General features: G+C 43.0%; 1 protein-coding gene across 2 annotated transcripts in view; it reads left to right on the top strand.

Moving 5' to 3' along the window:
* smarcc1a (SWI/SNF related BAF chromatin remodeling complex subunit C1a) overlaps positions 1-13,423 on the top strand; it is a 34,534-nt gene that overhangs the window by 7,867 nt on the left and 13,244 nt on the right. Inside the window, exons 6-21 of one of the 2 annotated variants that reach the window (XM_088601343.1) lie at positions 573-642; positions 1,027-1,096; positions 2,712-2,787; positions 3,956-4,042; positions 4,866-4,984; positions 5,333-5,460; positions 6,177-6,236; positions 7,133-7,170; positions 7,461-7,582; positions 8,020-8,091; positions 8,603-8,716; positions 8,967-9,120; positions 9,462-9,572; positions 10,260-10,319; positions 11,675-11,933; positions 12,677-12,838. In XM_088601343.1, coding sequence (XP_088457469.1) covers positions 573-642; positions 1,027-1,096; positions 2,712-2,787; positions 3,956-4,042; positions 4,866-4,984; positions 5,333-5,460; positions 6,177-6,236; positions 7,133-7,170; positions 7,461-7,582; positions 8,020-8,091; positions 8,603-8,716; positions 8,967-9,120; positions 9,462-9,572; positions 10,260-10,319; positions 11,675-11,933; positions 12,677-12,838 — 1,702 coding nt within the window. Of the gene's footprint in view, positions 1-572; positions 643-1,026; positions 1,097-2,711; positions 2,788-3,955; positions 4,082-4,865; positions 4,985-5,332; positions 5,461-6,176; positions 6,237-7,132; positions 7,171-7,460; positions 7,583-8,019; positions 8,092-8,602; positions 8,717-8,966; positions 9,121-9,461; positions 9,573-10,259; positions 10,320-11,674; positions 11,934-12,676; positions 12,839-13,423 lie in introns of both variants that reach the window. The other variant, XM_088601342.1, reaches the window with a different exon arrangement.

Raw genomic sequence — 13,423 nt, 5'->3', positions numbered from 1 at the left:
TGCACCATATATCAATGCAGTACATTTTCTTTTTTGCTCTTTGATTTATTTGGCGAAAGATCAATCAGATGGTGGATTTGATTGCTTAGAATAATGATTCAGGATATCTTGCTGAAATTGCACGGTGCCTAATACTGTTCAGTGTTCCCCCTTTGACAGATTTAAATTCATCCCTGCTAAAAACAGAACAGTATGATGGTGTGTATGAATGCTAAATGGATGCTGTGTATGAGCACTGCAGTATTTTGACCACCTTAAATTCAGCCATTGAGTTGAGTGTAAACTGCCTGTTGGCTGTCAGACAGTCACATGAACGTCTTAATTGGAGGCTAATAGGAGCTGGTTGTTGTCATTTTCCCTCAACTCCACATAAGAGTTTTTTAAGCAAAGAAACTTGATATATTTCTAACTTTCATATCTTAAAAATTGTCTGTATCAAGTATTTTTCCTCTCAGGCTAAAGTGTTTGATGGTCTTTGTGCTAGGAGTAGAGAGACATGTCTCATTTACAAGTTAGTGATTTTGTGAGGCTCTTGGTTATCTGTCTTCAGTCTCTTTACCTCTCTATTGCAGGGCTCCATCACAGAGGACAAGACCAAGGCCACACACCACATCTACCCTACACCCCCCTCGCTAGATGAAGGTAGGTCTCTGATGATGGTGTTGGGGAGTTTAAATTATTCTCTGCCCCGCCTTTGCAGTGACACAAGGGTTAAGTCTCAGAGTTTTATCTTTTATTTCTCTTTGATACAATCGCCTTAAAATGTACATTCTATTGAACAGTACTTTCATCTGGTTTTAAAGTCTTTTTGAAGTCCGAATGCTCCCGGACGTTGTCACCTCTGCTTGTCCAGCATGTATAGGGAGTGTTGCCCCATTTCTTCTCCTTAGAGCAGAGTCATTAGACACTGGTGTGGGGTGAGATGCAGAGGGCCGAGAGGGTCTGTCTGTCTCTGTGTGTGTGTGGGGGGGGAGCTTTGATTTAGTGGTGTGTCGGGGTCACCCTGTTCCTGTGTTTCTGTTCCAGAGGAGTGGCTGCGTCCTGTTATGCGCAAGGACAAGCAGGTGCTGGTGCACTGGGGCATGTACCCCGACAGGTGAGATGAGGACATTGGTGTGGGGGGGTGCTGAAGTAATTTTGGCAATGTTAAATCCTTGAGTCCTTCACACAGAACTCGGATCACTTGCTTCTACCTGTAAGAGTGGCACATTCCAGCCACTGTCCATCTCTAGACTGTCTGTAGCACAACATGGAATAAAACCCATAACATATCAGTGTGTTATGTATTAATACAGTAATAGTTTCACTCTATTTACTTGGCTGAAGGTCATTTAGATGGCTAATTGTTTGATGGCTTAATTTCTGTAAATAACATTGTATATGTGTAAATGTAAATTTTAATTTGCTGTGAATGTAAAGAAAAACATTTGAAACCTTTTACATTGCTGTGAAGGATCAACATTCTTCACTTACACACTGATGGGATGATCGGAGAAATAACCTAAATAGAAGTATCACAGACTGTACTAAAAACAAAATGTCTGGGGTTTCTCGTGGCAAAAAGTCCCCATAAAACAGAATGTAAATTGCCTTTTGCCTGTTTTAAACTTCAATGCCTGTCTGCCATCAAATTAATTTCAGTGGATTAGAAATGCACAATACATATTTAGTATCATTATAATACACCAAATGTCACAGAATGGCATACTATTTAAGAATAATTTATTTCTGTTAAAATTATTTGTAAATTGTAATTTTGTAAATTACATGTTTTAGTGATAATGCACAGGAAAGATGTATTTTTGTCAGTCATCAATAAGGTCATTGTATTGTAATCAAAGCCAGGTGTGCAGTTATCTACATTTAACCATTTGAAGTACCTGTGTAGAAAATGTGTATTTGAAGTACCTGTGTACCTGTGTAGTGCATATACGTAAATCATATTTTGGGATGCTTTGTCACGTCTTAGTCATCTTGTTGAAGAATGCATGTTAAAATTGAATTGCTTATTTTGATGCTCATTAAAAGGCATATAGATAAAATGATAAAAGCCTATATATTTAGTTAAAAATGGTCAGTTTGGTTCCACAGGCAGTCTGGGATGACAGGGTGAGGATGACCTTTTCTTCTATTTATAATGATGTTCCAGTTCTACTCTGTTGATAAATTGTGCCTAAAATACTTTAAAATAAATCTCTTAAAGTGTTCATTTAGAAGAAATTTTGAAGATCCCAACTTGTATCTTAATTTCTTTCCCGTAAAAGCAGTTTTAAAGTCCAGTAATGTCCCAGTTAAATTGTGGCTGTATGCTAAACATCAAAACTGCTTCAGCATCTAATTCAGCCAGATGTGTTTCTGATAAAAGCCTGAGGTGTGTTAGTAGCTACACTACAGATACACATTTTACAATCACAGCGCACACCATAGGCCAGTAACTCAGCTAGTAACCTTCAGCTGTTCCTTTGCTCCATGTAGGTGATTCAGTCACCAAATGTTCCTAGTGGACAGCAGTGAAAGTTATTCTGCACTATAGAATAATTAGTAAATGAAGTGGTTGTGCCCGAGTCCTTCAGCTGGATAAATTCAGAAGTTCCCTACGGGTACAGTTTTCATGGTTGGTCCGTCTGGGAGTCCCTGTGCTTAAGGCATTGCAGAGCGAGCTGTGTGACCTCCCTGGTCAGTTTGTGATGACCTGCCTGTTTGATCTGCAGCTATGATACCTGGGTGTCAGCCAGTGATGTGGATGGGGAAGTGGAAGAGCCGCCCAACCCTGAGAAACCTTGGAAGGTGAGCTCAGATCCCTCGCTCATTAAGTGCCATTTGTATCCAGTGTTGAAAAATCTCTTGATAGCTGGAACGTACATGTATACAAAGTTCTCATCTCTTTGTTTAGTTCATGAACATGCACCTGTTCCGATTTAAAACTTTTTTTAGCTGCCATGTAGTTAAGCACATAACCAGAAGTAAAACTGAGCAAATTAGAAAAAGGGAGTCTGATAATGTCTAAAATATATGAACAGCAAGTGCTGACAAGCAACCTTCAAGCTCAGTTTAACACTGTAAGAGTTCAGGTGGGTAGCTGCGTCAGCATGCGTAGGCTGCAAAGGAACAAGTAATAGGTTTATTCCATGCTGAAAAAAAGAAGAAAGAAAACAACTTTTCGGCCGTTGAGCCTTCTTCAGGTGTCTTCTTCCACACCTGATTAAGGCTCCACAGCCGAAACGTTGTTTTCTTTCTTCTTTTTTTCAGCAAGGAATAAACCTTTTACTTGTTCCTAAACACTGTAAGGATCTGTAACACCTTTATACCATCAACCTGTCCACTTAACTGTGATCATGAAAAGTTACCTATTAATGTCCCTTGATTCATGGTGCCTAATGGCATGTAATTTGCCAAGGAGACTATGGTTAGCGCAACGGCAAGGTCCTAACATTTGGTGCACCTTGCAGTGACCTTCAGACAAGCACAGATAAGCAGAATTTGTTTTATTTGAAGTTCTTGGACAACTGTTCTGTTTTTTTGAATATATAGAGTTTATCTTTGAATGCACTTACGCATGCATGACCTGGGAAAGGCATGGTGTCATCAGAAAATAAACTTCATTGGATTTAATGCCTTAAGTGGAACTTATTTATAAACAAACATAAATAAATAGCAGTATAAAATAAAAAGCAGATGTTTTTTTTTTTACTTTTAAGTATACATTAAAATAAATTGTACCCATCCAGATCTCAAAGAACAAGGAGTCCCATAATAAGTTGCCTCTGAAGTACTTCACTATGAATGTCCTCACTGCTGCAATGAGAGTATGGAGATACAAGGGATGCAATTTTGGTTTTTGTATAGGATTTCTGGCACACAGCAGGCCCAGGTCTGCCACTGGCTGTGAAGTAGGTGTATATGCCTCTTGCATGTTGCTCTCCTTCATTGTCACCGCGACCTCTGTGTCCTGCAGGTCCACGCCAAATGGGTTCTGGACACGGACTCCTTCAACGAGTGGATGAACGAGGAGGACTATGAAGTGGACGAGAGCAAGAAGCCTGTGAGTTTCCGCCAGCGCATCTTCATGCGCGATGAGGAGGTAGGCCCCCCGCTGTGAGCCTGGGCAGACGGGGGCGGCGCTGGGGGGCTGCAGCTTGAGGGAGAGAGCATGCCTCTTCTGCGTTCTGTTTAGCTCTGTCCTTGTCAGATTTCAGCGCTGGCCGAGCCTTGGGTTCCTACCAGATATTTACATTGGCCTTGGGGAACTCATATTTGTTAAAGACTACAGAGGAAACAATAGAGATGAACTACATACAGGCAAAAAAAATAGAAATTTCACAGAGAAAAGGGAGGAAACAGTGCGATAGTGTGAAAGATGAGCCCACCTGTTTTTTGAGGTGTTATTAAGAGGCAGTCCTTCACACCATCTGTGCAGTGAAGCCCCCTGGGAGCTGTGAGCACTCTGTAATAGGGGACAGTGGGCTGTACTTAGTCTTAGCCTAGTATATGTGTTTGTGTGTGTATATACCCTGCAATGGACTGGCATCCCATCCAAGCTGTTTCCTGCCTTGTAATGGATAAATCGGTTAGAAAATGGTTGAATGGACTATCTAGTCTGTAAAATAGATTTATGATAGTAGATGTAAAATATGCTCTTAGCTCAAGTATATACTGTGTGTGTTTGTGGGTTGAGATCTGTTTAGTGTGTCTTGGGAGGAGTGAGGTGGGTTAGTTCAGCTGCTGTTTGGCATAGATTGCCTCAGCTGGGGTGTATGGGAGGTGTTTTCTCACTCGGCTTGCAGCATGAGCTTGAAACAGTGGTGTCTGTCCTCAGTTCTGACCTGGCCCTCCCTCACCCTTTCTCTCAATCTGTCTTGGCACAGTCATCCCGCACTCCTGACCGCAAGGACAGGAAGGCAGCTGCCAGTGGGAAAAAGCGGCGGCGTTCACCTTCTCCTCCGCCCACCCCTGTCGAGTCCCGCAAGAAAGGAGGAAAGAAGGGGTACGTGCCGAGGGAGGGGTGCGATGACAAGCCTCCTGATAGGCGTTAGCTGGCTATTAAGGATCTGTTCCAGCATGGGTCCGGTTCTGCTTTCCAAAACCCCACAGTGCTTATGTCTTTGAAACATTTAACGTCCACACACTGTATGTACCCCTTTTGTTTTCTTGAATGTCAAAATGCAGTCGTGCGCAGCCCACCATTTAAACATTTCCTTTTCGTTTGCCGTTTTTTAGGAAATATGTCTGGCCAGGAAAGGTGGAAAGTGCAGCACGAATGTGGAAATATTTTGCAGGTGGTTTTTGACCCTTTGTGAGCTGGTGTCTTTACTCACTCATTCTCTCCGTCTAGCCACCCCGGCCCATACTGGAAGCGGCGTGGCCATCGCGAGGAGGAGGAGCCAGAGGAGGATCTCACCAAGGATATGGAGGACCCTACACCTGTGCCGAACATGGAGGAAGTCACTCTGCCCAAGAACGGTACATCTTCCTGCCTCCTCCTCCCATGCTCTCCGAGCTCCTTTACCAGACAAGTCAGCTTGTGCTTTGGGAGAAGTCCTGTGTTACACAAAATCATCATCTCGAGGACCTGGGTTGATCATCATCTCGAGGACCTGGGTTGCTCTGACACAGAATGACCCTCTGTGTGCCACATTTAATGCATTTTTTCTGCACTCATTATTCATTGAGGTGGATTTTATTACTCAGTTTCTACAGCAGTATGTAGTTTGTATTGTATATAAAATTGATTTTCAGTCAAGAAAAAAATTAAAATGCAAACAAAGCGTCCGAAATGACAGCTTGCATATTTTTTTCCACAGAAGACCTATCGGTTCAGTCTTCACGAAACCGGTCTCCTCAGGAATGACTCATCCACAATGCTGTTCGTTTTACCTTGTCCTTGATGGCATGATTGCGTTCCTAATTATGGATAAACTGCAATGATGACTTGCTCTTTCAACCTTTTAAAGAAACAAACTAATGGAAAACTGCATTTCAAGACACTAGAAACATAGAAGACGTGTTTTCAAGCATTGTCTTGGGATTTAGCTTGAGAGACAACTGTGGGCACCAGCATGTGTTTAACACAAACCTGGGTATAGATTTAATCTTCTTGAGGACATGGGTCACTTTCCATCATTAGGTCTTATCCTGTTTGCTGAATGTGACAGCTGTCTGATACTCTTTCTGTTTAGTGAACCCAAAGAAGGACAGTGAGAACACCCCAGTAAAGGGAGGCACCGTGGCCGATCTGGGTGAGTACAGTAATAATTAATAATAATAATAATTTCTTACACTTGCATAGCGCTTTTCTAGACACTCCACTCAAAGCGCTTTACAGGTAATGGGGTCTCCCTTCCACCACCACCGACGGCAGCCATAGTGCGCCAGAACGCTCACCACACATCAGCTATCAGTGGGGAGGAGAGCAGTGTAATGAAGCCAATTCATAGAGGGGGATTTTTAGGAGGCCATGATTGGTAAAGGTCAATGGGAAATTTGGCCAGGACATCGGGTTTACACCCCTACTCTTTTCAAGAAACGCCCTGGGATTTTTATTGACCACAGAGAGTCAGGACCTTAGTTTTGCGTCTCATCTGAAGGACGGCGCCTGTTTACGGTATAGTGTCCCCATCACTATACTGGGGCATTAGGACCCACATGGACCGCAGGGTGAGCGCCCCCTGCTGGCCCCACTAACACCTCTTCCAGCATGAACCTTAGTTTTTCCCAGGAGGTCTCCCATCCAGGTACTGACCAGGCTCACACCTGCTGAGCTTCAGTGGGTTGCCAGTTGTGTGAGTGATATGGCTGCTGGCTACAGTAGACTGGGCCAGTTGTGGGAGAATTGTAGACAGCCTGTAGGGCCACTTGGAGAATCATCTCTAGAATAATTCTATTATTTGTTTAATTGTAGTGTCGGCACAGGGAGTTTTGTATGAATTACCTTCATTCTCCTTAGTGCTGGTAATACAAGCTAATTTCTATACACTTAACAGCAGATCAGGTTGTCATAAACTGGAAGACTTGGAGCAAATGTAATTTATCCGTGTATAACAAGAAATGTTTGTTTTAGAGATTGACTTTCAATATCCGTGAACTTGAATGACAGAAATTTTGTTTTGTTTTCATTTTTCTTTTCTCTTTTCAGACGAGCAGGAGGATGAGCCCATGGTCACTGGAGGCAAGGTAAAAAAACTAATGTATACCCATGGCTGATATTCCTTTTAGACGGACACTATAGGATAAATTGATGGCTCAATATTTCATTCTATGCATAAACACTTTTTACCATGCATACATGTCTTTCTGTAGCCCCACGGTAAAGCGAGCTGATAACCGTTTTTGTCAAAATCTAAGAACTTTGTGCTTGATTGAAGCCTTTAATCGCTTTTGATATGGGCGTTGTGATGTTAATGGAGGCCGGAGTTGCAGAATGTGTTTTTTTGAGTGGAACTTGAACAGTGCTGCTGTTGCAGGAGGAGGAAGAGCAGAGCAAGGCCGAGGTGAACCGGCTGATCGACTCCAGTGAGGACAACGTCACGGAGCAGACGCACCACATCATCATCCCCAGCTATGCCTCCTGGTTTGACTACAACTGGTGAGGAGAGGAGAGGCTAATGAGCCTCACTGTTTTTTTCATATCCCTAACTTTATATGAGAATGAAACGGTCGTCAGAAATTGTGAAGGTTCTCGTTTTCTTAATCTTAATTTGTTGCTCATGTGAATCAAAAACATTGTACTCCAAACTCAGTCTTGCACCATTGATAATAAATCAATAAATGAAATGATTGTGCTGGTGGTCAGACCTGGTTCTTTTTAAATGCTGTTAAAACTATTTTTAACATACAACTCAAAATTATTGGATATTATTGTTGTTGATTTAGAATATAGGGTTACGGAAAGCTTAGTTCTAAGCTCCTCGACATTTCAATATTTTGATATATGATCTGATTTGTGGGGTTGCACTGCACAGTCCCTTAAAAAACCTATATCCATCTAACGTTCTCTGTTCTCCTTCCCTGAACGTCTTCCAGTATCCACGAGATTGAGAGGCGAGCCTTACCTGAGTTCTTCAATGGCAAGAACAAGTCCAAGTCACCCGAGATGTGAGTGTTTAAAGAGTGGGGCCTGCAAGCGAGAATAGGAATTACAGATGGTTTTTTGTTTATAAAACAGGTGTTTTTCTAGTTCTGTCTCAACTTGATTTTATTCTGAACTTTCCATTCAGTTTAAATTATTGATCACTAAATTTAAGCAGTGGCTTGATTTTGATTTAGATCTTATTGAATAATCTTATCCATTTGTGTTATTTCTAAGAACTGTAGAAAATGATCTTCTATTTAGTCTAGCTATAAATTGTTCATTTAATACTACAGAAATGCAAGTGGTCAATCACTATGATAATTAGCATTCTTAGGAATTTATAGATTCATTATATTCCCACTGGTCATTTGGAGCAATCCTGGAATCTGGCATGTGGCACAAGATTCATGTTTTTTTCTGCCATTGAAAAGATGCAACCATTTTAAAAATCAAATAGTTCAATTAGAAACGTAATAAGCTTCATCAAGAAAGAGATCAGCTGCAAATGAAAATGTTCCTGTCTCTTGCCCTCAGATACCTTGCGTACCGTAACTTCATGATCGATACGTACCGGCTGAACCCCCAGGAGTACCTCACCTCCACATCCTGTCGGAGAAACCTGACTGGGGACGTCTGCGCTGTGATGAGGTGAGAGAGAGGGGGAAGTGAGGACTTCAGTCGGGGATCTCTGACATTTTGGGTCCAGGGAGCAAGCTTGGCTTTTTTACGCTGCCAACCAAGGGGTTTTTGTTAAATGTCCCAGCTGCTCTTTATTTTTCAGGTAGGGTGTAGTAGATGCCCAAAGTGCTAATAGCCCCTTCTATGCTGTACTTTGATCTTTTTTTTCCCTCGATAGTGTTGTAAATCGGTATGCTTAACTGTCCTGTCTGTCTCCCAGGGTTCATGCTTTCCTGGAACAGTGGGGGTTGATCAATTACCAGGTGGATGCGGAGAGCCGGCCACTGCCCATGGGCCCCCCGCCAACTCCCCACTTCAACGTGCTGGCGGACACCCCCTCTGGGCTGGTGCCTCTCCACCACCGCCCTCCCCAGGTACTCCCGAAACTGTCCCCTGACAGTCTGCTACTTACCTTTCTACTTGCCCCTCTCCATTGCAAAACTACCCCTTCTGAATCCATGCTGACTGGTACTAAAATCATAATCCCATACAGATTCTCTCTTTCTGATCATTGATTCAGTATTCTTACACAGCAGAATAAAGATGTATCGGTCTGTGATTCCTCTGGTTTTTTGTTTCACTCCTTTTCTTGGTTTTTCGCTTTATCTGTGATTTTCCTGGGCACTGGATATTGCTGACTCTAGAGTGAGCCGGCAGGCAGCCTCCTGTTTGTGCCTGGCTGAAATGACAGCGCTCTCCTCTCTCCTGTCCTCAGGTCCCAGCTTCCCAGCAGATGCTGAGCTTCCCAGAAAAGGGCAAAGAGAAACCCACGGACCTCCAGAACTTTGGGCTCCGCACTGACATCTACGCCAAAAAGAACCCCAAGGTGAGATCTGATAGGCTCGGTCCAGTCAGACAGTTTTTTTTCTGGTTTCATCAATTTGATTGCAAAAAGTTCTAGCAACAGTTATAAAAAATGAAAAGGGAAACATGTTTTTTTATACTTCGAGACGGCTTTGGGATAGTGGTTTTATTTGTAGTCGGGAAAACAAAGAGCAATGTCTTAGCCTGTACATGAAGCTTTGAAAGTTGTGCTGTCAGTCTTGGGCAAAATCACTTCATAAACTGTTTTTAATCGGTAACCTTACATGAGGCTACAATCTGTTGTGTTTTACAGACTTAAGTTGCAACTGGACACATTGAATGTCCACACAAAAGTGAAGTGCGAGTAGTTCTCAGGCATGAGATAGCATGAAAACAGCTCAATATACAACCTTTTTTGGTGTAGTGTATAGTTTAGTGTTGTCTCTGGATTCTTCCAGAGTAACACAAGCTCTCAGCCTTTATATAGAAACCTATCCTTAATGGCAATGAAAACTTCATCTAGCAGTTCAAAAACATACTGGAGAGGATGATACTAGCCAGACTCTTATGTGCTGTTCAGAACCTGCCTGGAGTAGTAATCATACATCATCTGTAACTGTTAATGTTTTTTCTAGGGCAGACCTATCCTGTCTCAGAGTCACTAGATTTTAGGGTTGTGTGAAGTAACAGTAGTTCCTTGTGTCTACAGAGTAAAGGAGGCAGTGCTGGCAGGGAGTGGACTGAACAAGAGACCCTGCTGCTCTTAGAGGTGAGAAAGAGGGCGAAGTTGCTGCAGACATTCAGTGAGATTCATTTATTGAGAAGGCTGTCATTTATTGAAGTCATCTTTAATATTAGCATTGATAGACGAGTATTGGATTTGTAAAGTTTGTCTAGAAATGAATGTTTTATTTTCTGTTAGTCCATAGTTACCTAGAAATGCTAAAATCTGGTTCTCATGCTCTGTATTCTGCTTATAAAATAAGATTTTGCTCGTTTTAGCAAATATTATGCTGTTACCTTAGACAGACACATGTCAGTAGACTTCCTTAGAACATACCTGACCTCCTTTTACCATGATTTGGTTTAGTATCTTTTAATTTTAAGCTTGAGCTGTGAGTCTTTAATTTTTATGGACTTGAACATCCACAGCCCTTAAAGTTTGTAGCTACCCATCCAATTTACTGTCTTTCATTTGCATTCAATCTCAGTGTGGGGATCTCCCAAAATATTTAATTTATCAACAAGGTACTAAGCAAATAAAAACATTCATATTTAAGTTACTGTGTATCAAACTACCCTTCAGTTCTTTTCCTTATTATACATAACTGCTTTAGTATACATACAAAATGTCACACACCTTAGTGACACTTGTACCTGAAAAGCAGATAAATCAAAACCAAGAGTCTTATAAATTTTATTCAGACAAAATTATGCACAAGCAGACTGACAACAGTGTTGCCATCTTATAACTGGTTCTCATCTAAAACTAATTAAGGCTCCTCAGTACTGAGATTGGAGTACTTCGAGTATCCTAAGGAAAGCGGTGCTCTTGCTCCAAGAGTAGCAAGTACATAGCAGACTTACTTCAAGTCTTTAGTTTCCAAGCCAGGACCCTGCTATGGTAACAAATGGCACTGTGTTATAGGACTTCCCACCCTTTAGACAAAATGTTAAACTAATGCCCGGGCTACTTGGATAGTGAATCTCCCATGACGTGTATCACTTAGTCAACTCTGGGCTTGTACAGTCTGGCCTCCCTGAAGTTCGCCTTAAGTTCAACCTGCTGACTCATCGTCTTACTTCTTTACCTGATCTGTTGTGTAGTGGGGTTGGCAGTACCTGAAATCTGTTGTGTGTCGCACATCAGGGTGCATGAAAAGGCTCTTCTCCTTTATTCAAAGTGCTTTGGGTACCTTTTAGCTGAAAACTGCTTGATAGATGCAGACATTAATATCAATAGTAGCTTGACCACTAGACCACTATTACTATAATAGCCCCTCTCCCAGGTTCTGAAATGTGTTGTGATGTAAAGTTTCAAATTTTGTAGTGTTTTTCCATCCTTTCCCTCCCACAGTAAGTTTCTCTTGCATGATCTCTGTAACCCCCTCTTACCTGCCCCAGGCCCTGGAGATGTACAAGGATGACTGGAACAAGGTGTCAGAGCACGTGGGCAGCCGCACGCAGGACGAGTGTATCCTTCATTTCCTGAGGCTGCCCATTGAGGACCCTTACCTGGAGAACTCGGACGCCTCCCTGGGCCCGCTGGCCTACCAGCCCGTCCCTTTCAGCCAGTCGGGAAATCCCGTAATGAGCACGGTGGCCTTCCTTGCCTCTGTGGTTGACCCTCGGGTGGCAGCCGCCGCGGCCAAGGCAGCACTGGGTGAGACATCATTCCTCCTTCATCCACTTTTCAACACAACACATCTCTGCCTCGAGATAAAGGGGAACTGCCATCCCGGTTTTTCAGACCGGTTATTAAATCTCAGTAACAAAATTAATTCATTGACGGTATAGAAATATTTTACCCATTTCGAATCAAGCACAAAATTGTGAACTTTGTGAAAGTACTGTAAGTCGCCATGCTGCCGCAAAGCCCTGGTCTCCCACGAACTGTGACGTGAGGCAGCCCTTCCTGCTCGCTAGTCACTGTAATGACTAATATTGCAAAGCAGATGTTTCACCTCCAAAATATTAACTCTTCGTTCAGATCATGGAACAAGTAGGTAGTAGTTGTCGGCAGGACCATCTCAAAGTCAAGAGAGATGTCTATTAGATTAAAGAGATGTATTCGCGAGCCTGCTTTTTTACAATGTTAATAGGGCCACTTCACCTCGCCAAAAGTTGCCTTGTTCTGAATTGCAGAAGATGGCATTGCACGTACCTGGAAATGTCGTCTGTTTTGTGATATAGATTGGAGGTTTTACGTGTGTGCATTTGACTTTTATTGTGGTTTGAATTGCAATCATCCACGCTGATGCTTTCCAACGCCGAAATATGAAAATAGCGTTTCAGGTCCCCTTGAAGTTTTGGTTGCAAACCTGCGTAGATCTGCCAACCTGTCTGCCTCTGTGTCCGTCGACTGTCAGAGAGTTCACGCCTCTCCCCGTTTCCCAAACCCTCCAGAGGAGTTTTCACGGGTGCGCGAGGAGGTCCCGGCCGAGCTGGTTGAGGCCCATGTGAAGAAAGTGCAGGAAGCCGCGAGAAGCACAGGTAGACTGGACCCAGCCTATGGCCTGGAGAGCAGCGGCATCGCGGGGACCAGTCCTGACGAGCCCGAAAAGACAGGTACTTTCGGATGTGTGGCAGAAACGCACTTGTGCTGTAGAAATGTCCATCCTAGTTTCCGTGTGATCATAATGTAGAGGCTGACATGACCATCACGAAATGTTTCTGTGTATGTGTCTTGATGAATTTATGTACAGTGTTGGAATGGTGTGTCTCGGATACTGGCAGCAGAGGGCAGTGGTGCGACAGGGCCTGAGGTGGAGGCCCACTAAGCTGCAAGCAGGGGAGGGGGTGATAGCTGTTTGTGGCTCAGTGCCCTTTACTCTTGACTGCTTCCACCACCACTGCCTATGTGCTGCAGGCTGTTGCTATGCATTCTCTCTCTCCTGTTCCATTTATGCCTCTCTGCATAACCAAGATGTGAAAAATCAAGCTACACACTCTTTCTGAAGCAAACTGCTTAGGACATGCAATGGGTAATTTGTGAGCATGCATAAAACATAATGAAAATCTTATGATGAACATGGGGGGAGGGAAACAGCACAGGTCCATCAGCTGAGAAGCATTCACATAGGGATGCAGAAGAGTCTTGATAGGCGAGAGTTCGATGAGAGCAGTGGGGGGTGGGCAGCATGTCTGTACCCT

Source organism: Lepisosteus platostomus, chromosome 12 (assembly GCF_059453375.1).
Source record: "Lepisosteus platostomus isolate fLepPlt1 chromosome 12, fLepPlt1.hap1, whole genome shotgun sequence".
Lineage (NCBI taxonomy): Eukaryota > Metazoa > Chordata > Actinopteri > Semionotiformes > Lepisosteidae > Lepisosteus > Lepisosteus platostomus.
The sequence above is the reverse complement of the archived record's forward strand: the minus strand, read 5'-3'. Positions and strand labels throughout refer to the sequence as shown.